Source organism: Sceloporus occidentalis, unplaced genomic scaffold, assembly GCF_023333645.1.
Source record: "Sceloporus occidentalis isolate IW3139 unplaced genomic scaffold, rSceOcc1.0.p SCAF_16, whole genome shotgun sequence".
Lineage (NCBI taxonomy): Eukaryota > Metazoa > Chordata > Lepidosauria > Squamata > Phrynosomatidae > Sceloporus > Sceloporus occidentalis.
This window is the reverse complement of record NW_028316996.1, coordinates 16,037,834-16,064,149: the sequence shown is the minus strand read 5'-3', so window position 1 is coordinate 16,064,149 and position 26,316 is coordinate 16,037,834. Positions and strand designations below refer to the sequence as shown.

Below are 26,316 nucleotides of genomic sequence, written 5' to 3'. Positions count from 1 at the left end.
TGTGTGGATGTGCACGCAAGCATGAAAAATACCAGAATTACACTCAAGGGGGAAACAATCATGTTTTCAGTTGTCTTAAGCTGCTTTATAAAATAGCTCCTACCTCCAAAAGTGAAAATAACTGAGGATAATTACATTTTAACACTAACCGAAGGTGGCATAAATGAGGCAAATCGTGAAACTGCTATAGGGATGGAGGTATCTAAACGCAGTTTGCATCTTATGGCTACTTTTCAGGATTTTTTACATTAAAATGTTTCTATTGTCTGCATTATGTTTTGCTATTTATGAGCGGCTTGACACCCACAGGTGGGCTTAGCTTTCTAAGGCACAGTTTTAGTGGTTAATTGCCAGATTACACAGTTTTTTTTCACTGCCTATTGCAATCTTGTTTTACTTAATCCCATTTGCGTCCGTGCTGAATGTTCGAATGGTGTCTGGAGACCAGCGTGGCTGACTTCCAACGAGATACCATAACTGGGAGACTGATCGGAAGTTCCTGAAGTTCTCTTACTAGAAGTAGGGCAGCACGGACACGGCTTTCATTCTAACGCACACACCGAACTGCACGCTAACCTTTGCTTATAGTAGGAAGTAATGGGTTATAGGAGCTAACAGGAGATTGTCTCCATTTATCACTCAATCTTCCAGAAAGAAGATTGAACTTCTTGTGGGTTCTGAAGTGTGTTTTTTCTACCTGAAGGTTGTAAATGTTTTCTCCCAACTAGGCTCTTAGAGACTAAACTATGGCGGATCGTACAAGGAATTTAGCAGAAACTGCGGCGCTCGGCAGCCTTAACAGGTAGAAGCGTCCACCAGAAAGAGTTGGTACTTCAGTAATGTGTTTTTAAAGCAATAAAGCTGGAGCGGGCTATTTAACGTTCGTATTCTTGGAGAAAGCCTCAGATCGTGTGTGTGAGCGTAAGTGTACTTACCCCTAACGATGAGACTGCAGCTATAGCACAACTAGGTTAAACTCCATAGTAAGCTGCGAGACGTTCTTTAAGGGGAAGAGGAAACTGATCTGCAAAACGCCTCCAATTTTCATCCCCTACTTGATTTTTAAATCCATGAAGAATCTTTAAACAAAACACAGAGATAACATAAGTATCTTAAAAATAAACTCACTGAATTCCTTCGCCCTCCTTAAACATTACAACTAGTTTTTGTCCAACTTGCACCACGTCGACAAGGATTTCCTCGGCAACATTCAAACAGCGCAATGTTGTGTCTTAGTTAGAACCAGAACTATTCTCGCCAGTCTTCACAGCCACCTACTGCTCTATATGCATTTTCTAATCTACATCAGCAATTTTTTTGGCTTCTGGTTAAGGCCACTCCTGGGGAGAACCTCAAGCATTTCCTTACTATCCTTTCCTAAGGGAAGCACGCTGGATATCAGATGAGATAATGAAGGACTGAAATAAAGTACAGTTTTTTATTTTACACATAATAAAGCAAAAGTACTACCTTACAAAACATGTCTCGAAGATCTTCCTTCGGATTAACCCATGACGCAACAGCATCACAGAAAAATATAAAATCCTAAAAAAAAAAAAAAAAGTATTAGCCATAATTACAGTCCTACAATCAAATACTTTCTCAAATGGGCCTTTTATGACCCAACACGTGTGCCATTGATCTTTACCTGTACTACTCCACCAGGATTAACACTGATCATCGTACAAATTCCTCGGAATGCAGAGTCCTTCTCCTCATTGTCTCGGATATTCCTCAACGAAGTGCACCTATTAATTCCAAACATAATATTCATTATGCCGATATATCGCACCCATAGACAGAGCCAAACGGGAAAAAAAAATGCCTTTACATATTTCGCTTTTTAACTATTGCGTTCTTTGCTGGTTTCATACAAGATAACTGGCGTTTTCCAAAGTCTCTAAGGAGACGCATTATACAGATAACCGACAAAGAAACTACCAGCATGTTGTAAACAGACAGAATTCTGCAGCCAATGTAATCATTCTGTTGTATGACATAATACATTGGCGTGTAAGCTATATTTAAGAACATGCATCACTACATATATGACGGGTAAAACCCAAGTTGATGCTGCCTTGAGGAAAAATAAAAAAGCTTTTAAAAAACACAGCAAGCATGTGACAATCTTATCCCGTGCATTGATTAGTCGTTAGCCACAACAGAAAACTGAAAGAAAATGTACAAAAATGACAAAAAAAAAAATATAACTATAGGACAAGATTAGTCACATGGTTGACAATGATTTAGGATCGTGTAATAACTGAAAAAATTAAGACGTGAAATAGAACGAAAGCGTGAAGAAAAATGAATTAAAAAAAGATTGAATAATACACACCAGGGTCTTATAAACTGCTGTAGCATGGGGGCCACCTCTTGAGGACAAACGTAACCAAGACGACCAATTGTTATTGCTAAGGCAACGCAATCACGGTTATACACCACCAAACGCCAACCAAGACATGAGCAAATGAGGGGGGGAGGAGAAAAAAATAAAGAAAAAAAACAACAAATAACTCAGAAACGGAAAACAGAATTTGTGTATGATAATAAACATAAGATTTCACTAGTGTAGACTATGACCACCCTCGCTGTTGGGGTAGCAACGCACTGCATAATCGTCATAAAGAAAGGCTTGGAAGGGGACGAGGGTTAGAGGAGGAAAACGAGATAATGCCTAAAACAATCTAAAAGCCATCTGGGAATTGTACCTACGTCTCCATCACACACCATATCCAGACCACCCCTCCCCCACCACCTGTTTGATACAGCAGCTTCAGCCAACCATTCCATCAGACACAAAGCAGGAGGCTGGATACTCCGGGTTATAATATTTAATATACATCAATGTCCAGAAGTTGGGGGAGGGGAGATAAATCCAAATTTAATTAAAAAAAAACAAAAAAAAAACAAAACTTTTAAAAGCGGTACCAACATTAAGTAAATCTGGCTGTGCTGCTACTTAGGAACCTGCATCTCTCGCGCGACATTATGGTTGGCTTAAGTTATTCTGCGTTATTTGAGTCATACAGACCAAGTCCGTTTCATGTTAAATTGTTCACAGAAGTCTATTTGTCAACACTGGGGAGTTTTATTACCCAGGCGAGGAATAAAAGTCAGACCCATAATGGAAGAGATTACTATCATAGTTTTAGGCATGTTCTCTCACAGAAGAGAAATGGTAGAACAGGGGGTGGTTTAGAGAAGAGGGGGCAGAAGAATTAAAAATGTTTCCAGCAAACTAAACAAGTACTAAAACCCAGTAAGATTTGGAAAAAAAAAAATATAAAAAATAAAATCAAGAAACAAAAGAAACCTATGTTCAGAAGACACAAATTATGCGACATTCTCATTAAACAAGCACTTGTGAACAATCTAATGGAAGCATGCAACTGAGCAGATGATGTGCTTTCCGTCTAAAAGTTCAATGTGGGACAGCTGAAACACCAAATACACGGACTGAGTCCGGAAAACATATGGAAACCGTCAAGAATTGTAAATGCTGCCCTGGAATCGATGGCGATTACCTACAAAATACGTACGTTTCAATTTGTTTTATCCTAACCGCGACAGCATTTAAAGTTTACCAGCAGTTACTAGGATGGAGGTTGGATGCTGGAATATATCCTAGAATAGACTTTTCTAAGGCACGTATACAAATGTACAGCATTACGGTATTGCCTTGCATATGTATTCAACCACCTTAGACATATTTACATTGTTTTATGGCACACACTGGTTTTTGACACCGATACCCTCCAAAGAATGCATGCCAATGGGGGGGGGGGGGGGGGGCACACATCCACAGTGCATCAGTGCAGGTGGGTTTAAAGATTGGCCAGGAGAGTTCATTATGTTTGATTAAGTGATTAACCTAAATATAGGGAAAACCTGGTGGAGGTAAATAAAGTGCTAGAAGAAAATAAATTTGAGCCTGCGCGGGACAGTCATGAAGGTTCTGGGAGGATGACGACCATAAACCGGAGTGCTCTTAAATATTGCAGTGTGGGCTTTGCAGAATTCTGAGTTTATTTTATCAAGACACAAACTGTTTACCTTACAATGTGTAGGCAGTTTTTCCTTCCAAGCTTAATTTATCAATACAAAAAAGTGAAAAAAATAATTCCGTAAGACCTGCCACAATAGAACTATTTCCATCATCAGAAGGTATGTTGTGTTTTAACACAAAAAAAATGGGGGGTATGTTGAATAACAATGCAAGGCGTTGTTCATGGTTTTATTCACCATTAAAAATATAAATTTTTTCTGTTTTGTACACAAAAGTTGTATCATCCCACAGTAAACTTTTAGCCAAAGGGCATCACATTAAACATTTAGGAAGGGATAAATCTACTTAAAGGAAAACAAATACAGTAAGTATGGGAGCTTCCGCAAATTTACTATTTTACAAAATGTCATAAGTAAACTTGCAGCAATTTCCCAGAAAGTGAAAATTCCACTGCATTCCATGAATTGGAAACATTATTCGGTTCAGATGTAATGTATATACAATGTATTATGCATAACAGATCACTGGTAAAAGCTTCAAATATATTCTATATTAGAAAGAATATGGTAATATGGAATATTAAGTCATCAGAATTTAAGGCTGCAATTTAAGGCAGAAATTGCCTTATGTCATTACACCAAGCCTAGGCAATTTAATAGACCCTAGGAAAGAAACAACCCCTCAGTGAAAAGCAATGTTCCCTGAAAATGGGGTATGCAAGGCCAAGCAACGCTTGTATTTAAGGCAAGCTACCCTTGAATGGCTTGCTAAAAAGACATTTTAAAAACACAAAGCATATACGTGTACAGAGGAACGGCAGCTTCTCCAACATTGTGTAAATGAAAGATGAAGACAATGCTAGGACTTTCCAAAAATGGTACCTGTATTTTCTAAGAGAGTCTTTGGTGTGTTGGGTCTGTTAATGATTTCTACAAGTTGGTGCAATACCATTGGGACATAAGGTTGCATCTCAATTCCTAAAAACAAAAACACAAGTTTCTTAGTGGTAAACATTAAGCAATCTTACGTCTCTACAGCCTAGGCTTGAATGGTCTGCTGGAATGACTGCATAGTTCAGAGAAACAGGAGCTATTGTCCCTGCCGTTGGAACAATGAGAGTATCCATACAAAGTAGTACCAGACACTACAAATCCCTTTCAGATACGTCACATCCAAGTTCCAGGCAGCCGTCACAGCGGCTGAAGGGAAATACTTTAAAAGCAGGGAAGCCTAAAAAGCAGATGTGCAGCAGCTGATCAATCGGCTTCACCGTTAAGCCTGTCCAGAATATAATCGGAAACCCCACATTGGTCTACTTTTGTCTTGGCCGGCTCTCTACTTCTTACAGAAACAGCATGGTTATAACCAATGCCAAATGAATCATTGCAAATTGGAACAGTTTTATTAACACATAAAATCATGGGGAAAATCAACTTGCATTTTCATGATAAAATAAATCTTACCCATCTGGATGGAAATTTCCCCAATTGCCCACGTTGCATTGTTACACACAGAAATTAATTCAGGGTTTAAATTTGTTCCTAAAATTGGCATAAATTCAGCTAGGGATAAAAAGAAAAACAGATTGATTGTAACCTTGTTGAAATATTACCACATATGGCTTTCATTTACTAAACGAATGTAAGTTAAAGTACCCAAAAATCAAACTTACCAATGCATGATTTGACGTGCTGAAAACATGCTTTTGTCAGATCTCCCAACAAAGCAAACGAACTCTGCCGTACCTCTGGCATTTTATCCTAAAATGACAGACAATTATTATATGTAAAATATAGTTATAGTTAATATTACTTCTTAAAGATGCTGGCAAATCATTAATAATAATAATAATAATAATAGAAGCTGTCTCGTTATAATCACTCAAATCAGACATGACTGAGAACAAATGCATGGTTTTCAACAGGAACACACAAATTGCTGACAAATGTCATGAGTATAACTTCTGACAGCTGCTGAATATTTTATTATGAAATAAATGCATCCTATTAGAGGCTCTTGAACTCTACTGCACAGAAAATAGCGGCTTTGTGTGTCCAAGACTAACAAAACATTTTTAAAAAGTAAGCCAAATCCAAAAAATAAAATATATAAATCAAACTACATTTAACAATGTAAGAAAGGGTTAAATTAAGAGCTAGAAGCATATATACAAGGTCTAATAATGGAAAGGAAAACGGAAGGAACAAATCCAAAGACGCATGCCTGGTTATTTGAGTGGTGGAAAGTGGTTTAATAGCTATAGGACTGTAAAAAGTATATTTAACACACACACCAGTGTACGGTATGTTTAGAAAATATCATGTTATAAATTTTATATATTTAGTCGCGACTAATCCTCTTACCTGCATGCACTGATACATCAGACTGAGGATGTTGCTACGAGCCACCAGCTGCTCAATGTTCCCACCGAGCCCTTCAGCCAATCCACTTAGTAAGTCTAAAGCCACAATCATGAAATCTTTATCCGGAGACTCGTATTGATCAGGCTGAGCATTGTGCAACTATGGAGAGAAAAACAAACATAAAATAATCAATGCAGAAATGTAAATACTAACAGAGAGCCCCCTTTATATAAAAACAACCATAGCATGTCAATGGTGAGACAAACGCACAATGGCTGAAAGCGGTGGAGAATGTTCATAAAATAAAGAGAACAGAGCTTGAGACTATAGTCAAGTAAAACATTCAATACAAGAATCACTATATGGCCTCTCAGTTTAACGAAATATAACATTTTCCAGTCCAGCATGCAGAATGCACAAGACACTGGATGTATAGAGGAGCCACAAGCCATTTAAGTAAAATGAGAAATGTTATCAGCGATTGATGCTCCAACGTGAATACTTTTCTAAAAAGGTCCTTTTAACTTCTCCCACCAGCCTAGTGTCACACTGATCTATTTTCCCGTATCTGTGCAATACTTCCGACAGGCGAGAGCTGCTACCCGTGATAATATAAGGAACCGTATGCCGGAGAACACACACATTAGATATTACCATGGCTTGCTGAAGAGTTTTTTGAACCAGGTTCACACAACGCTGGTACACAGGTTCACAGTATGGCAAGAAACCAGACTGAAGCGCAGTAGCGACAGAAGATAGGCACTGAAATTAAATATAAGTCATTAAACAATAAATTAATACGTTTTTTTAAATAATATTTTACAATAAATGGTTGAAAAAAGTGTAATAAAAGGATCTACGGGATGACATACACTGTCCATGCATTATATGCTAAGTTACATTACTTGGCTTTGCGAGTCTGCCTTATCTGTTCTCATTGACAGAGGTCAAAGTAACTTTTACTGTTGATGTTAAGATATAACAGGTGAGGTGAAAATGCTTCAAACTCCATCTATATAAATTGATAAATAAGGCTACATTACCCTTTACCATTACTCCCCGAGCGAGTATGACAGCACAGCTGCTAGTGAAAGATTCCCACACGCCGCCCGGTCCACATCGTATTTTTGCTAAACAAGAAACTACTTGCCTCAAGTAAAGGGAAGAGATCCTTGTCCTCATCCTTTAGCACGTTCCATTTCTGGATGAGCGGAGGCATAAGCATCTGAATATACTCCTAGCAAAGAAATAAAAAAAAAATGTATTCAATAGCGCCTACATCCAACTGGTGATTTGCGTAAATCCAGAGTGATCAGCCAAAAGTGGTTTTTTTGTACTTCACTTGTACCTTTTAACACATCCTTACAATACCAGCTAAACCTCTGAGAATAATTATTTTTTGTATCTTAGGGCAATCATCGTAACACACCATTAATATACTATCGGGTATTGCCTACTATACAAGTTATATCTAATACACACATAATAATATGTATACATACACACACGTATATATTGTATGACTGAATGTTGTTCCAATATTTAAATATATAATCTTTGTAGATTAGGGGGCACATCACTGTTGCAGCAAGGTACTAAATGCTAACCAAGCACTTGAAGTCCCATGTTCAGTTCGAGGCATTCAGCAACACAAACAAAAATCAAGGGGCCGTTTGATCGCTCCTAGGAGTGTTTCAAATCGCTGCCTGTTAGAGACATGGCGGCACCTATTAAAAAAATAAAAGTTCCAAGAAGGTCTTTCCAGACTATCCTGAGAACATTCAACAGGTACTGCATCCAACCGGGCAGGTTAATAGAGTCCAGATAGCTGTGAGATAGATATTTATATAGATATACATACACACAAAAAGTCAAAAAATATGAGCAAGTCCTAAAACAAAGTTGAAATACGAGCATTTACCCTGGGGCATGTTTTTCTAAAAGAAAAATAAAAAAAATATATGGCTTGTTGGGGTACATAGACCGAATACTGGGGTGTTCAGCAGCGACACATGCCAGGAGCTATAAATTCATGACGTACTATGTATGGGGAACGCCCCCCCAAAATAAAAATAAAAACTTAAATGGCTGGCTTTAAAGAAGTCCCAAACAGAACATGGACGCAGGATAATCAGATATTAAAATTCCAATATACTGGAGTGTTTGCCATATACCAGAAGCAGTATATTCATACCTGAAGCATAATGTGTGTAAAACCACCACAAAAAATCCTACCACAAAGTTTGACAAAGGCTGGTAGCAGAATTAGCGCACGACAAGTGTTAAAATATAAGCATTCGAAATACACTTGTGTCTCTAGTTTTCAAACATATATGGTCTGATGCTGGTAAGATGAACTAATTTGACTCAAAAATATATAAATGTGTGGGTAGAGTAAATTAAACAAAATTACAGCTAAACATGACAAATGTTAAAACAGCAATTGTCACGAAGGGTACAAAAATGAACAGCTCTGTCTTTAAGGCCTTCAAATAATGCAAAAAATGTTATAAGAAAACCGGTTTTGTATGTAGAGAAGCAGGGCTAGGAAGAACAGACATTTCAATATATTAACTAGATGAAAACTTAAAGCTTGCTGACATTTAGTCTCAGTATATGTGTATATATAATATACAACAAGCACACATGAAGGACTAGCCATTTTAAAACAAAGTTATACAAAGTGAGGAAAACCCCCCCCCAAAAAACTGCATACACGATGCTGTAATAGAAATAAGCAGATTGCGGACTACTAGATGAGAGGTAATGTAACCAAAACGAAGGCTATAAACTTGAACCATATGAATAATCTATTGCACATATGTAACACTAATCGATTATTAATAGTGCAACGATTGACAGACTGGAAAGTCAATACTTACTGGCTTGTTTAAGTGGTGTCCTACAGAATCTGCCAACGTGCCTATGGCATCATAAAGAATGAGGAGGTTTTTATGCTGGTATTTACTGAAAGCAAAGACTAGAGTATCCAAAATGTAAGCCAAATAAGGGACAAGTTCTGTACAAGCTTCCTCTTCAAGAGTAGCAAAGGCACTAAAGGAAAAAAAACAAAACAAATATCTTATATGAGCAATCACTGGAAAGGGTATTACAGTCATCAAAAACTAGTTTATTGTAATTCTCTATACAAAGCTGCAAAGCCATCACGGAAACTAGTCCTAGCACTTAAAAACTAGTTCACTCCAGTCTCTTCATGTTAAAGTCGGTTTCCCACACACACTTTGTACATGTCTAGATATCGGCACTTGTCCATTGATATTTGTTCTGGTTAGCATGTTGTACAAGTGCAGATAAGATCACAGTTCCTTCGGAGGTACTTATGCACAGATTCCAATTGCAGAACCAACTAAAGCCACCATAATGTAAGTGAACCAGTCACATCTTTCTGCATTATAATTATATACACTGCTCAAAATAATAAAGGGAACACTAAGATTACACATCCTAGATCCGAATGAACTAATCGTATGACATAGTTCCGTCTTTACATAGTTGGACGTGCTGACAACAAAATCACACAAAAATTCTCAATAATAATCAAATTTATCAACCCATGGAGGTCTGGATATGGAGTCACACTCAAAATCAAAATGGAAAACCACACTACAGGCTGATCCAACTTTGATGTAATGTCCTTAAAACAAGTCATAATGAGGCTCAGTAGTGTGTGTGGCCCCCCCGTGCCAGCATTACCTCCCTACAACGCCTGGGCATGCTCCTGATGAGGTTGCAGATGGTCTCCTGATGGATGTCCTCCCAGACCTTGACTAAAGCATCCGCCAACTCGTGGACAGTCTGTGGTGCAACGTGGCGTTGGTGGATGGAGCAAGACATGATGTCCCAGATGTGCTCAATCGGATTCAGGTCTGGGGAACGGGCGGCCAGTCCATAGCATCAATGCCTTCCTCTTGCAGGAACTGCTGACACACTCCAGCCACATGAGGTCTAGCATTGTCTTGCTTAGGAGGAACCCAGGGCCAACCGCACCAGCATATGGTCTCACAAGGGGTCTGAGGATCTCATCTCGGTACCTAATGGCAGTCAGGCTACCTCTGGCAAGCACATGGAGGGGTGTGCGGCCCCCCCAAAGAAATGCCACCCCACACCATTACTGACCCACCGCCAAACCGGTCATGCTGGAGGATGTTGCAGGCAGCAGAACGTTCTCCACGGCGTCTCCAGACTCTGTCACGTCTGTCACATGTGCTCAGCGTGAACCTGCTTTGATCTGTGAAGAGCACAGGGCGCCAGTGGCGACTATGCCAATCCTGGTGTTCTCTGAAAAATGCCAAACGTCCTGCACGGTGTTGGGCTGTAAGCACAACCCCCACCTGTGGACATCGGGCCCTCATACCACCCTCATGGAGTCTGTTTCTGACCGTTTGAGTGGACACATGCACATTTGTGGCATGCTGGAGGTCATTTTGCAGGGCTCTGGCAGTGCTCCTCCTGCTCCTCCTTGCACAAAGGCGGAGGTAGCGGTCCTGCTGCTGGGTTGTTGCCCTCCTACGGCCTCCTCCACATCTCCTGATGTACTGGCCTGTCTCCTGGTAGCGCCTCCATGCTCTGGACACTACGCTGACAGACACAGCAAACCTTCTTGCCACAGCTCGCATTGATGTGCCATCCTGGATGAGCTGCACTACCTGAGCCACTTGTGTGGGTTGTAGACTCCGTCTCATGCTACCACTAGAGTGAAAGCACCGCCAGCATTCAAGTGACCAAAACATCAGCCAGGAAGCATAGGAACTGAGAAGTGGTCTGTGGTCACCACCTGCAGAACCATTCCTTTATTGGGGGTGTCTTGCTAATTGCCTATAATTTCCACCTGTTGTCTGTTGCATTTGCACAGCAGCATGTGAAATTGATTGTCCATCAGTGTTGCTTCCTGGGTGGACAGTTTGATTTCACAGACGTGTGACTGACTTTGAGTTACATTGTGTTGTTTAAGTGTTTCCTTTATTATTACAGAAGTTACATTTTGGAAGCATTTCGTTGATGTATGCTACTGCCAAACAGCTTTGCGAGAAGGGTGAAAGCAGGGATTTCTTGCAACAGTGAGTAAATTATGGAAGCTAAAGATATACCCCAACTAGCACTGCATTTGTACCACAGTGTCTATGAATACATCATTGCCAAATAAGATTTCTGCCAGAAAAAGAGGACACCTTAATCCATTTATTTAAGCTTTCCTGGGAGTCTTCTTTTTTGTGCAATTGTCTTGGATACATTTAGTTTAACCATAATTAAAAAACCTAATTTTGGAAATGCAACAGACCTGCTGAACGTTTTTTTGTTTTTACAGAGTAAAAAGGAGAATTGACAGTATTTTCTTCTTGTCACTCAAGATGCCATGGCATAGAGGGTTTTATTTACAGCGGGCACTGGCAGGAGCATTATGTTTCATTACACATCACGATACGTTATGAAGGCCTAATCTCGGCGAGCTTTAGCTGCTAGAACCTGGTTGAGCCAGTACAATGCAGAGTGAGGTGGCGTCTACGTGTGTTCACCCATCACACAGGGCCAGCTTCAGCCTTATCTGCTGGAGAAATCTGCCAGTACTGGTCTTCCATAATAAATAGTGAAAGTTAGTCATCAAGCTTCATTTCTTAATAAATCGAAATCGTGATAATGTGTTTTCCCTATACTATTTGACAATTAGCAGTGGTGAAAAAAATTGGAAACATACCTGCAAGCCGCTTCTTGTACTCGCTTGTTGCCATCTAAGATGCGTTTTAGCAGCTCCGTCATTAATGGCTTCAAATACATGTCGGGGGGTTGGCTAACTACCCAATGTGCATAGCGGCTAAGGGTCCAGCATGTAATGGAGCGCACAAGAGCCTTTTTATCAGATAGGCACTGAATAAGGTGAGGGATGAGCTCGGGGAGGTATGGGATCATACCTTGCATGCAACCTGGAGGAATAGATCAAATAATTACACAAGTTACGCAAAAATGATTGTTATCTACAGATCAATTTTTAGACCTTGTAGCTGCATCCCTTATTCTCACAAGAACATTCTACAAGAGGTCTAAGCATTTGTCTATCCAAAACAGGATCATTTTAATGCAAGGTTCTTCAGGTTTAAAAAGTGTGGGGAAGCGCATAGCAGACAAAATGTACAAAGAGGTGGACAATATGCAGTAAGATCTCCAAAAATTCTACTTTTAGATTTTGCTCTGGCAGCTTTTGCTTTAATGCCTTTTTTATCTTACATGACCATACAATACACTCAAGTATCCTTTACTAGTTGACATCCTGAATTTTATTGATTGACTCACCTTCAGCAATAGCTCCCAAAACCAGAATGCCAGACTCCTTGATTACCCATTCCGGATGGAAAAGTAGTTCTTTCAAGAGAGGCAAGATGTGTGGTAAAAGCTCATCTCTAAACACATTGGCAAGAACATCAAGTGCTGCAGCAGAGCACTTCCCTGGGAAGAAGACAGCATTTAGAGAATTTAGAGACATTCATTACCTTAGCACGAGCACATTGCAGACTAGTAAAAAGGTATGACAACTCCCTACTCACTTATATTCCAGTCAGATATTGTTTCATCATCGTCAAGGTCGTCATCATCCTCATCATCCTCCTCTATTCCATCCTCCTCATGGGGCTGAGCCACAGTCCGTGATCTATGGAAACGGGGACGAATGTCCTGCTCATTGTCTGGGACAGTTTCATCATCTTCAACATCACCCTGGGACAAAGCACATTACGGGGGGAAAAAAAACCCAGTAAAACTTCAGGCTAAGAGGAATCTAAGAGTCTTATGCTTTGTAAAGTGCTCACCTTAAGCAAGATAATATCAATTTCAGAATATTTCATCCCATTTACAAGGACAGGTATCAATCTAAAAATAAATATAAAAAACAAATGAGGCATGACCATTCCCTTAAAAGAAAAAAAATACAAGAATACAGTCTGAATGGCAGTCTAAGACTTACCTTATTACACCAAGCCATTCGGTGTCAGACTTCAGCTAAACATGCTAAGCATATGGTTGTTCACACATGATATACACATCTGTGGTCAGATGCCCCAAGTGCTTTCAGCTAACTCTCTAGCGATGGCCGGTTGGTTTGGTTTCAGTGTGATTTAGCTTCAGGGCTTATCTGGCTCTTAGATCCCAATCAAATTTGTCAACACCTACAGTGTCCTACACATATCGTTTCTTATAATGTATACCAATGTGAACACGTGTTTTAGTACTATAGCAATATTAAAGCTTTAGAATGGTTAAGGTGGTTAAGCTGCAGGTTTTCAGGTGGTGAATAAAACACACATGGAAGATTTCAATGTGTAGTTTACTCTTCTTGCAATTTCTCTACTATGGAGCAGTAGACATTAGTAGCACTTACAACAGGGTCAACTCAGAGACCTACTTTGCAACAGGGAAACCAAGAGATCTCACTGAAAACATGCATCACATGCCATTAAGGTAATAGCCCCAGAATCCTTGACTTCAGTGCAAAAGCAATCCCAGCTCAATTCAAATGTACTGCGAGATATTTATTGTAACAATTTCCAATTACTACATTTTTTCATATGGAAAATCATTCTATGCAAGGGTTTTGTGAAAGTACATGAAATCACTTACTTTGCGAGATGTCGACACAAAACCTCTTTGCAGATCGGTTGCTCTGCCAGCGTCAGCCAAAACTCACAGGCTTCCAAAGCAACGTTTTCATCTTGGTCCTGTGTCCTCTGCAACATGTACTGTAATTATGAAGAAAAAACATACAGCACATCAGGATGAGTTAGATTAAATCTTCAGACATAAAAAACTTTTCAGCAAGCATGTTAGTAAAATTCCAAATCCCACTTTTCGCTGCTTTTATTAAAACGTATGTAGACGCTTCCGCAACTAATGTTCAATTCTCAAGAGAAGGTGATCTTGAAAGGAAACTATAGGAATAGACTTTATGTTCTCAAAACCATGCCTATTTGAGATTTGTCTGGTGTATATCTCCTTTGAGTGGGACAAGATAAGTTACTGAATTATTTCTTTAAAGTCTCCTTAAAGTTTGTTACAAGATACAGTAATAAGTGTATCCCACCAGCTCCAATTATTATTAAAACTAAATACCATTTATAAATACATACTTATAAACATTTGTTTAATTTAATATTCAGCAATAGCTATTAAATAGGAAACTAATTGTTTCTAAACTGTATTTCTCATAAACCCGTAACAGTAACTAAGAGGAAGGCAGGAAAAAAGTAGTTAAGCATACAGATTTAGAACTGTACTATAAAACCAGCATCACCTCTACAATGTTATGCATGTGAGGAAGCAACCGATCCATTCGAACTTCAAGTAGCATCACAAGCGCTCGACAAACATTTTTGCGGACCTCGGGGTCTTCATCAGTAGCTAATGCAAACAGATTCTGTTAGGGGTAAAGAAAATAGAAAAGTCAGACTGTTTGCTTAGCCCATAGCCACAACCTAAATGTAAAATCTTTTACCTCTACCATTCAGTTTTATTACATGCTACACTATATTGGTTTAATATATTTTTTTGTACATGATCATACCTGGACTTTTTATTTGAATACCAACTGGAGTATCCATTTAAGGTTATACAATATTTTATATATTTTCTTAATTGGGAACAGGCACCCTTTTCTTTTTAAATGTAAAGCGGTGTGCAAAATACAGTGCTTGACGGATAAACAAAGCGCTAAAGAATCATGAAACCTACACGGCATCACAGCGTGTCGTATTTCCGAATAAGCACCGCTGTGTTGATGTGAGCAGTACCTTTATTCCTTGTCATCCGTTTAATTTCACAGGAAAGGGGAGCAGTGTTGAATATTCTGTTTTGTAGATGTTTTTATGACAGTTGGAGTCGTGCATTCTGATTCTTGAGCACAGGGGATTTCTAAGAAATCCCATGTGGATAACATAGGGATAATGATGTGTAAAGCACGTAGGATTAAATTAGATGTCAGTTTTAAATTAGACAGAGTTTAGGTAGTGATTAAGATATAAAGAGACAGGGTGCAGATACACAGGAGGAGATCACGCAAGGCTTGTTGGACAGGAGTCTGTCTGCCCCTGAGGTTAGAGAGTCTGTAGCTGCAGCTCTCCAGGACTAACTACCAATCATGCCTTGTCCAGATGGAGGTTTGGGAGGGCCAAAATGTCTTTGCCATCAATTTCTATTTTAGCTGTATCTTATAGAATGTTACGTAACTGTATGTAACACTCATACAGCTTCAGAACCCTATTTGTCTTTGTATCTGGAATGTAACAGTTCCTCCTTAATTCATACAGGCACAAATAGGTTCATGGCCTTTAAATTAATAAGCAAAGTGTAGATGTATTGTAACTGCACAAAGAAAGAAATGCGTCACGTGTACCTCTATGAAGGAATCTATGTGCAACATAAGAGCCTGCGTTCTTCCAATGATGAACTGGTTCACACAAGCGACAGCATGGGACCTATGGCATAAAAACATCAAAATCAAGAATTTTTGCTGGGACTATGCAGCAATATTTAATGGACTATCAACAGGATAGTAAGACACAGATATTCTGTTACCTTTGAACTCATAACTAGGTATTGCATTAACACGAAGCTTCTTCCGCCAAAAATCTTCCGCAATAATAGTCACTTCCGCTCCTTCTGTTATACATACAAAGCGGAGCCCTTTTTACCTTTTTCACGCCACGCTCGCCAGAACATACCTTATTTTTGGACTACTATGTTTGAAGAACTGCAGAAATTTTGGAATCATGACATTGAGAGGTCTTTCCAGAGCATCACTGTCTAAAATTTCTGCTGAATCTTCACAAATTTTCTGAAGGGCTCCAAAGGCACCCTGGAGGATTATAAAATAAAAAATTAACAATAAATTGTTTTATCATTCAAAAAAATGTATTCTGATTGGCAGACAATTTCTTTTATCTACCACCAAAAGGTCTCCTCTAGACCCTTTCCTGTTGAAAAAAATAATTTAATCTCCAATCCGTGGTCTACTCCTTACAGATACTAGCAATGTCGGACAGACCAAAGAACTTTTCAAAAGCTCCGTTTTGAGAAGACAAAAAAAAGATTCCCGAAAATAACGCTGCTGTTTATAGATTTACGTGCGGTTACAATATTTACAAACACTGCTGTACAGGTTTAATCCCTTCGCCAACGGGGATTTTTAGTACCATAAACACTGTACGTTTGACACTATCCTACGTGGGTTTAATAATCCTCTTTTTTGATGTAGTCACACAAATTATACAATCTCTATTCAGAACTAATCGGGCTTTCATTTGAAGCCACAGAAACATAATTACATATCGCACTATAGGGCAGTATTTTTAATATTTTTGGCTTAAGAGGTTTGGGGGGTAGTGAACAGGGGCGAGATCATAATTATTGTATATAATGCTAGGGCAATAGTACGTAAGGGCTTTTTCTTTTTTGCACTGTTCTCAGTTCAATATTAATAGACATCCCTTTATGGATATCTTGTACATGTTATGTATGCAGGAAGGGTCACAATGACAACTAAGCTCACCGTTTATTTTGCGCTTTCTATATTTAATAAGAAAATTTTTCCTCCTGTGACCTTCTGGTTGATGTCAGCAGTGACATCTCCCAAGAGAATGCCTGATCTTGAACTCCTGATGTTAACGTCAGAGGTTAAGATTGGTCCTCAGAAAGGCAGCAATTCTGGCTTCTGGTGACAGGGGAAGTCCTATGCTGGGGCAGGGAGGTACCAGTAAGCCCTAAAAGGCTTTTAAGAACTGTTTTGTTTTTTTTTTTAGGACGTACCGGTACATTAATATGGTAACGAAGGTGTTAACCAAGAAAGCCATAATAAGTTGGAATTGTATTTACTGGTTTTTAAATCTAGCACTTTGAAAGTATTTTACCTCACATGTGTTGTAGTCTTCAGAATCCAACAAGCTACACAACTTTGGCAAAAGGTCTGGCCAATTCTGCAACTCTCCTTTAGAAGCAATTGTTGTAATCAGGATACCTAAACAAAACAAATGAAATGAATGAAACTGAATTTTAACGTGCATGTTTCTAGATCAATGCAATGTGTATTGACAAACTTGAGCTTGCAAGAAGTTGACATTTTATCGCTGTAAAGTCACAATGAATTATACAGTCATAAGCCAACACCAGAGAGCTTCTCCTGCAGACAAATTGAACTGGTAAGGCATAGTGAATAGCAAAATGTATAATATGTGAATGATATATTTTAAGTAGAACCAACTCTGGCATTGTGGCAGGAGAAACTGTTTGGCACACATTGAAGTGCATGAGTTTGTGAATACACTTTTAAGTAGCCGCTTTAATGTTTTGCACACATGATATACTACGTCTTACATTTACAGCACTAGGTGGCTTACCATAGGATTATTGTAAAAATATTAAAAAGTGCATACCTACAGAAACAAAATAGACAATTTTTATATCACATTGTCTAATGCATAGGTGGACAACGGGTGACCCCAACTTTGATAGATCTACAAAAGTCATCCACGTTTACTCCTAAAACACTGAGTGACTATGGGGTCTGTAGCTGCTGAAAGCGGGTGTAAGACAGGCAGATGATCCCCCCAGCAGAGCACAGCCATCTTTCTCAGATAACATACATCATCCAGGTACAAAAACCACAGTTTAGACATAACGTCTACAGAGCAAATACCTGGGGTGGGAAAAAGGCCTACAAGAGGGTTCTGCATTTGCAAGAAGGACACCATGAAACTAGTAAGGGAATTCTCAGCCATCATCACATGCATTCAAGTGTGTATAACGGCTAGTGTGTCCCCTTTAAGATGACATCTTCTAAAACAGTATGGTCTAAACAGAGTTGGCTGTCGCAAAGTTGCAATAATATACCATATTTGCTCGATTATAAGACCAGGTTTTTTTCCAGAGCAAATGCTCTGAAAAATACCCCTCGTCTTATAATCAGGGTCGTCTTATAATCGAGCAAATACAGTATATCTATCTATATCTCTATCCTATGTCCAATGCTAGGCAACATTTCCACGGCAGGCAAAAAGCCATGTTTTCAAAGCACTTATTGCCTAATAATATGACAATGAAGTGGAGGTAAATATCAGCGTGAAACTTTGTTCCCAGTATTTGTGATAGCTGAGGGGGCCCTTAAAATAGTTTTAGAATAATTTATTGTGATATAGATACGCAAGGCGTTTTTGTTAACATTTAATTTCCCCAAACGCCATCATACCACACATCTAACTGGCTTTTTAGATTGCATTTGGCTCGTCATATTTCACTGTCCAAACAAAAATGCACATATAGCAGAAAACCAAAACCACTGCACTTACCTACAGTCGCCCGAATCAACGGAGAAGGATCACCAATGTTGTTCAAGCACTCGCTTTTGATGAAATCACTAACCCCATTTGGAAAGTTGTGAAAATGCGCCTTCACATTATTTTTTAGTATCAACCCACTTAAAGACCGGGTAGGCTCATCTGAAAAAGAAATAAATATATATCTGATATAGTGAAACAAAGTAATTAATGTAATTAAAAACTGCCCAATTAATGCACGGAAATAGTGAGACAGCAAATGTGTTCCCAAAACGGTAAGAAAGTTTTTCATCCTTTGAGAAATGTAGCAAAGGCGGTCAGAGTTCCCCAACAGAACCGGCACAGACTAATAGGAGGTCATTTACACAACGAACGCCAACCGCTAATCCACGTCAGGATGATACGAAAGGAAATCCATTCCAGTGATACGATAACGGGATAAAGGGTATCCCCCCTCATACCGTCAATATATTTCCACCTGCAGGATGAATGCACGCGAACAAGTTGAACGGCAATAGGGGGGCTGCCAAGTTTGCTAAGCCACTCCAACACAGCACCCGCCGTATTCCAAAAGGGAGATCCAGAGATCTGCAACGCTTGTGTTCCTTGAAGACTGGCTTGGAAGCACTTGTGTATGGAACAGCGTCCCACATGTACTGTGTGTGAGCTTTATTAAATGCTTTGCATATTAAATGAATATATCTGCAGAGCCCTTTGCGTTAAAGCAGTTTATAGGAGGGTGCTGTCCAGGGTCATTGACTCGGGGGGGCTTTACATTTCTAACATCCTGCAGCACGGTGTTGAAGCCTTGATATTAAAGTTCTTCCAGTTGTCGGCTTTACCTCAGGGATCTGTGGCCATAATTTCCAGTCCCACCTCCACCCTAGCACAAGGATGAAAAACCAGGGAGGAAAAAAAGCCATACAAATTCTGATCTCCATTGGGAGCAGCCACCCTCTAGGCTTGCATCCGTGTTTTCTATTGAGAGGCATATGAAGTGCCAATGTAACGGGGGAAGCGACACATTCGTTAAGATTTATACGCAATATGACACCTTAAGTAGTTTAATAAAAACCTTAAATAGACGCGGAATTTAAAACCTGCCCTAATGAAAGATTTGAACGGACGCACTAACTACATATTAAAGTGATAGAAGAATCAAAGAAGGAGTTATCTGAAGCTTCTATGAATTCCTGGGTTCTATAAAGGTTTCTCCTTGTAGACCTGGTTGCCCAGATGGGAATTCCCAAGCCTGTTTATAAATACATTATCTGCCCCAGGAGCGATGCATTTGTAGCACAGCAAACACGTTCCCACCTGGGCCCCTCGCTAGGTTCAGTTCATTAAACCCATGGCAACAGGAGACGTGTAACACGGACGGAAGAGTAAATAGCACCCAGAACCTCGAGAACGGAGAAGAAAACAGACAAATCCTGACATTATCTGCGTGAACGCATTCTAAAGGACAAACCCTTGCGAGCTTCTCTTAGCGCACAAGTTCGATAATAGATGGACCCGCTTGTCAGATTTGACAATACATTATGCAGGGCCAGCTCAGCCCTTGTTGCAGGCATAATATATCACTTGTAAGCCTCATTAAACGAGCGATTCCCACTGCGTGTAGTACACAAGCTCGTAAGAGACAATACGGGTGGGCTTCTAATGATGTCTTCTGAAAGAATCATCGCGTATCTTAACTGCTGGAACTGCTATACACTGCAGAAACGAGGGTCAGTCCAACCACAAAAACTACACCAGCGCCCAACAAAACTTAAAAGATCCTCCTGATTGTTTAAAGTTCTCTATTGCTGATGTTAACCAATCAGGAAGAATTAAACACTTCCGTAACTAAACACCGCATTTGAAATCCTTCCTAGAAATGTTGAATAATTAAAGCCTTGTCGGAATTCTTTTAATTATAAAAACCGTCATTCATAACTTTCAGGGAACGCTTAAGTGTCATGTGACACAGCCAAGCACTGATAGGGTGTCGCCCTAGATACCCTCAAAAAAAGGTTTATTTGCTTAACGTGCTAGAAAACGCAACCGATGCTTTTGTCTACGAGGAATTCTGCTATCGAAGAGTTTAACACTTAAGTGCTATTTGGCAACACAAACAAAAAGACGAAATTGGCTTGAAGTTACCCCAAATTCACAACGGCTGGTTTTTGTCCCGTATAATTGTAATTTTATATTCTATAGAGAGAAAGTAGTAGAAAAGCACAGAAAAACAGAAAGGGAAGAAAAATCATGCACAATGGGTCCTATTGAAAGAAGTTCCATTCAGCGGGGCTTTGTGAATAGCCGCTGCAATGCTGGATGTGTTCAATGTGTTCACGTTTACAACATAAACAGCCGATTTCACTAAAACTACATCAGCAAAACACACCAGAAGCCAATTTACCAATTCATCAAGCTAAACGATCCATGCAATTAAATCATTTTAACCGAGAACAAAGGAGATTATGTCACTAAATGAAATCGCTTTATCCTAGAACTATACACATTTATTTCAAGCTTCATGTTACTTCCTACATCACACCTCATTGTCAATCCGACTCCGATAGGTGAACAGTAAGTGGAGGGCCAAACGCGTAAATGCACATGATGGCGGAGCACCCCCTTTACACACGCAGAGAAAATGTGTTCAGCCAATGTAAGCAGACGGGGATGAGGAAAGCGAATTGGTGGCATCCTCACGCAAAAAAGAAAAAGTTCATTTAAAAAGGGACACCCCGCTATCAGACACTAAAAGTGCATGACGGCTGGAACGCCACTTTATCATAAATATTACTTCTATCGCTTGAAGGAAGGAACTCTAATACACAACAGCTTTACTCTATGAAAGCTAGACCCACAAAACATCCCATTAGCACACAAATCCTATAACGTCCAACATTAAAGAGGCAAGTATCGGTCAAAGTATTGAATAGCGTCATATCCAGTAATATAGCGCAGCATCACAGAAGAGTAGCTTTTATTTCATACATCTTTCTGTTATCGGCAGGCCTGAATGGCCGTCACCACAGGCAGTCATTCCCTATTCACCGCAGCAGAGCTAATGGAGCCCGGGCCCAAAAATCACAACCCTTTACAAGGTAGGACACCCAAGCTTCAATAAATGAGAGGGGGGAAAAAAACCTTAAAAGCCATTTTGCGAGATTCGTTAAATTAAAATCCGATATAAATAGAAACGTTTAGTTAAACGTATATAGAGCATTTTTATTTTTCCTATATACAAATACCAAACACACTAATAGTAAGAAGCAGCATACATAACAGCATTGTTAAGTAATGCTAATTATACGGTTCTAATGGTGACATTTAAAGGGTAGGTTCATCTTTATGTAAATTATATGTTATATAAAGCATCAAAATGTACAGGAAGATGTTATTTTGAGATGAGGAGTCAGGAAACACTTATTTTTCATTAATCGCTACAGAAGCGTCACCTTTCTGGCTCATTAGATATTAAGGTGGCTCTTAAAACCTGTCTGGCTCACAGATACTGCGGAAGCGTGCCAACCCCTGGTGTTTAAAGCAGAACTCTCACAGAATAGACATGAATATTATCCAGCAAAGCATTCACAGCGCTCTACCCTTTCCAACTCTAATAGGTGGAACCCTGAGAGCGTACGTCCAGACACAAAAGCCGAGAAACTTGCACCGCTGTCACAAGACGCAAAACTTATTTTAATCACTTGTCACCAGAGGAACCATGGAGGGAATTTTAGGCGGTTTCCACAAATCAGGAGAAATGAAAGCAATGCTGTACATCAAGCACAAGCTATTGTCTGTTACAAGTCATGCCTCAACCAGAAACTACAAAATATATAGACTCCCCTCCCCCAATGTCACTTACACGGAGCCGGTCCACGTGTGGATGTTTGGAGGTGACTTGCACACACAGATGTCTATAGAATCCATAGCCTGAGAAGCTAGTATTAAAGATGCAAAAATCTGTATATATCCACATATACTTTGGAAGTTTCTCAGCCAGGAACATGGCGTGGGTAAGCGTACAGGATTCAGCGAGGCACAGATATCAGTCCTAGTTTTGGTTACATTTATCAGAAAGGATAAAGTTGGTCTATAACCAGCCCTTTACCAAACAAAATGTAAATAGAACAGAGGGTGGTATAACACTAAAGAAAGCTGGAGCCCACCTTTCAATCCCCCTGGCCAAGCTAGGCCTGAATATATATTAAGTTTCCCAGTGAAGCAGCTATACACGAGACGCACATTATAATAACACGTCTGAGGTTCAGCCTGTGTTACGGAGTCTACTCATTGCAGGCAGAAAACGATACAGAAGTAGACTTAAAAAAAAATAATGTACAATATAAGGGCCGCCTGAGCTCATGAAGATACGTATACAGCCGTCTCCCTTAACATTCTCATGTGTGTGATAGATACATATATTTTACACACTTACACAAACAGATGTGTATAATTCTATCAAACATTACCCATCATGCACCGTGGGAAGAAACAGGTCGCTGCTGCCCAAGCAGAGCCCTGATGACGTGACGTCATGGAATCCGCATATTAAGTATTTTTTAAACATGGTTTTATAGAGCTAATCTGCAGCTTTCAAGCATAAAACTAGAAGTGGTTGACCATGAAAACAGATCTAAAGTATACTTTCATTAATTCGGCGTACAAATATATCCCAGATCCAGCGCATATTAGAAAGACTTAAAGATACAGAGAGACCAGGATGGGATTGGGGCGTCTGCTGCGCAAAGAACATAAGAATATAGAGGAAAAAAAATCAATGACAGATTGTGTGAGGAGCAGCATGAAAACACTCACAAAATGTCTTGTATCACAGACCGCTTTCCGTAACCGGCTGTCGACCTTACCACTTACCTTCGCACAGAGCTCCGCTGAACAATCTTTGCCGATCACAAAACAAGACGTTAAAACACCATTAACTCTGCAGTTTTCAACTGGCTAACATTGTCGACTCATAATTATTCACGCTAAGCACACAAAGCCAGAAACAAAAGGCTGGTGCGCGGAAAGTCACGCTCATTAAACGCAAAACCTTTACCTTCAGATTTTAACTTTGTGAGGACAAAAATCAAATAGTTGTTGAAGTCCGGGAACTGGTTGAGCTGCTCCAGTTTCTGAAAAAGGTTAATGTTAAGGACAATCCGTGGCATGTTCCGACTACATTGACATCAGTAATAAGAATAACGAGCTCCTCTGTGTACGAAGCATCAGATGATCAGCCTGCTGCAGAAGACAGCGGGAAGACTGCAGGTGGGTTTATTATTTACACCTTTACTTTCTGGCCTCTGTACGAGGGGCGATAACAAAAGACAAACATGAAAACGGAGTCGTGTCAAATTCTCATACATGAGGAGAGGCTGGATTAAAGCATATACGTGCAGTGCGGTAATTGAATTATTGCAGTGCGGTAATTGAATTATGGCAGTCAAACAGAATAACTACATTTATTTATTCAAACTAACTTGCGGTGTGTCGGTTTAAAAATTTGCGTCTCCTGAAAAATTAGAAGACGCCAGAACTACATCTTTAATATACATCTTTACATTTTGCAAACACTACCAGGCGCTGCTCTAAACATAAAGAAGATTTCACCTCCATCAGCTGCATCTATTTTTACTCTTCATGGTTCGTTTTATTAATAACTAGGAGGCGAGTGACAGCTTCCAAGATGATGGCCCTAAAACATCGTCAAGCAAGCACTCTTCATCTATAAGCGCACAGACGGAAGCACGGTATCTTTACACGGGGCTTAATTACAAAGCGTGTTACCGGGAACATGCCAAACACAATAATATGTTTAAAGGCCGTTAATAGCAAAGATTTTTTTTTTTTTAATGACTCAACTGTTGCTTTACAAGCTTGTTATGCAAATGACCATCAGTGTACTTGACACTTGTGTATAGTAATCGACCAATGCTGCCAATTTCTAAGCTGGCCCTGTCACATTTCCCCAGAGTACTAGCTACGCATGCTCAACAAGTAGAGACAACACAGAGACTCAACCGAGCCCGGCAAATGTCTATGGACAACAAAGCAAGGAAAAGCACCTGAGCAATAAATATTAGGGGCTCCGTCACTATATGGCCATATATTGCTTAGCCCCCACTTCGAAGTACCCCGGTTTGGAGAGTCCTACCTAAAGTCACATGGTTACATTTCTTACCAAGGAGCTGTCTACGGATCACTATTATGGGTGAAAAAGGTTTGTGTTGTTGTGAAATATACATACAGGATTTAACTACACACTACACGCATATTACACGCATGCAAGAGGGGCTGATTTGCCCCCGTGTGGCAATTATCACACAGATGCTACGACGCTCTGGGAAGCCAGTGGTTTAGCTTTCTAGCAGTGTTCACACTGAGGCATCTGATAAAGCTGGAGGGAAATCGATGTTCTTTATTTCATGTGAAAGGAATCGCTCTGACAGGCAGGAGAGACGAGGAGTTTAATAGAAACATTTGCTACAAACAGGATATGACTAAAAGGAAGCTGCATTAGAGCGGCAGCGCTGAGCAAAACGTTACGTGAGTGTCACACACACAGCGCAAAAAACTTTATTAACACGATCAGATGGACAGAAACATGGAGGCCGACAGCAGATAAGCATTCAGCCCTTTTCTCCTGATGTAGAGACTCGGATCTTAATCATTCCCTGGTCAGGTCTTAGATTCGGGACAGCTTTACGTCTGTCCCATGCATGCTTAAACTCCCTCACACTACCACATCTGACGGGAGGCTGTTCCACTTCCATACCACGCTCTCAGTAGTGAGATACACAAACAGGATGTAAGTGATGTTAACTGATACATTCACATGTCAGAGAGGTTTGTGAAGGCTATAAAACTGATGCCCCCGAGCAATAAGCCCGCACATCCGCCTATCCCATACACTATGTCGCAGACCATGTGAGCCCATCACACCCTCACGTTGTCTGCACTTAAGGCCGATTTGCCCCGTTTCCCCATCTCGGCCAGTGTCTGCGTGTGAAGCCGGGCCCGAGTACAGTCAAACCGGGTCTCCCATTACAAGCAAGCTGCTTCAGACGTGATACAGATGGAATTCAAGAGCCTGGAGAGGCCGCGCCGGGTGTGGCGGGAAGTGCGAGGTCGCGAAAGGCCACAGGTTCACGGAATAATGTTCACCCCGAGCCAGGCGCGCTTGACGGGTCACTGGAAGTCTAGACTGGACATTTAGACGGCTTCTGCGTGGCCTTCTCCACCTGACTGCACGCACACCCGGCAACAGGCGTCCGACAGGGCCCAAAGGCCTACAGACGCACTTCCGAGGCGGGAGCCGGCAAATCCAATCCTCAGCCCTTCATTGGGCCCTGAGAGCATCCCAGGCCTTCCCAGCACATACGTTCCAAGGTAAGCAAAAGCCCACACACCAGGCACTTAGCCCAGGACCCTAGGCCGCGGCCTCTCCGCTGCCCCCATTCACTGTCACGGACCCGCCCGGTACCGAGTTACCGCTTCACAGAAAGGATACTTGCTGCACTGATCTCTGGATGTTGGTGTCAGGTGACTGCGACTCCTTGAGCAGCTGCAGGATCTGCTGGAGGCCCTGCTCGTCCGGTTTCCACTCGTACTCCAT

At 40.3% G+C, this 26,316-nt stretch overlaps 1 protein-coding gene across 2 annotated transcripts; it reads right to left on the bottom strand.

Annotated features, from left to right (window-relative positions):
• Positions 1-971: 971 nt before the first annotated feature.
• On the bottom strand, positions 972-26,316 carry LOC149303094 (transportin-1-like). 2 transcript variants are annotated; one of them, XM_089481692.1, is made up of 23 exons: positions 26,212-26,316; positions 23,758-23,833; positions 18,714-18,863; positions 17,280-17,386; positions 16,095-16,228; positions 15,767-15,848; positions 14,669-14,791; positions 13,999-14,117; positions 13,191-13,251; positions 12,930-13,098; positions 12,679-12,831; positions 12,086-12,311; positions 9,255-9,426; positions 7,523-7,609; positions 7,027-7,134; positions 6,373-6,531; positions 5,682-5,769; positions 5,473-5,571; positions 4,891-4,986; positions 2,339-2,414; positions 1,649-1,748; positions 1,471-1,545; positions 972-1,079 (listed from the first exon to the last, which is right to left on the bottom strand). In XM_089481692.1, exons 1-23 carry the CDS (start codon positions 26,314-26,316, stop codon positions 972-974), a joined length of 2,673 nt encoding a protein of 890 aa, XP_089337818.1. The 2 variants fall into 2 exon arrangements, with proteins under 2 accessions (XP_089337818.1, XP_089337820.1); XM_089481694.1 differs by lacking the exon at positions 4,891-4,986.

Coding starts and splice junctions, on each gene's coding strand:
- LOC149303094 (XM_089481692.1), bottom strand. CDS start 26,316: ATGGAGTACGAGTGGAAACCGGACGAGCAGGGCCTCCAGCAGATCCTG. Junction 13,252..13,998: donor TTGTGTCGACATCTCGCAAA/GTAAGTGATTTC, acceptor ATTTATTTTTAG/ATTGATACCTGTCCTTGTAA. Junction 7,610..9,254: donor GACACCACTTAAACAAGCCA/GTAAGTATTGAC, acceptor TTTCTTTGCTAG/GAGTATATTCAGATGCTTAT.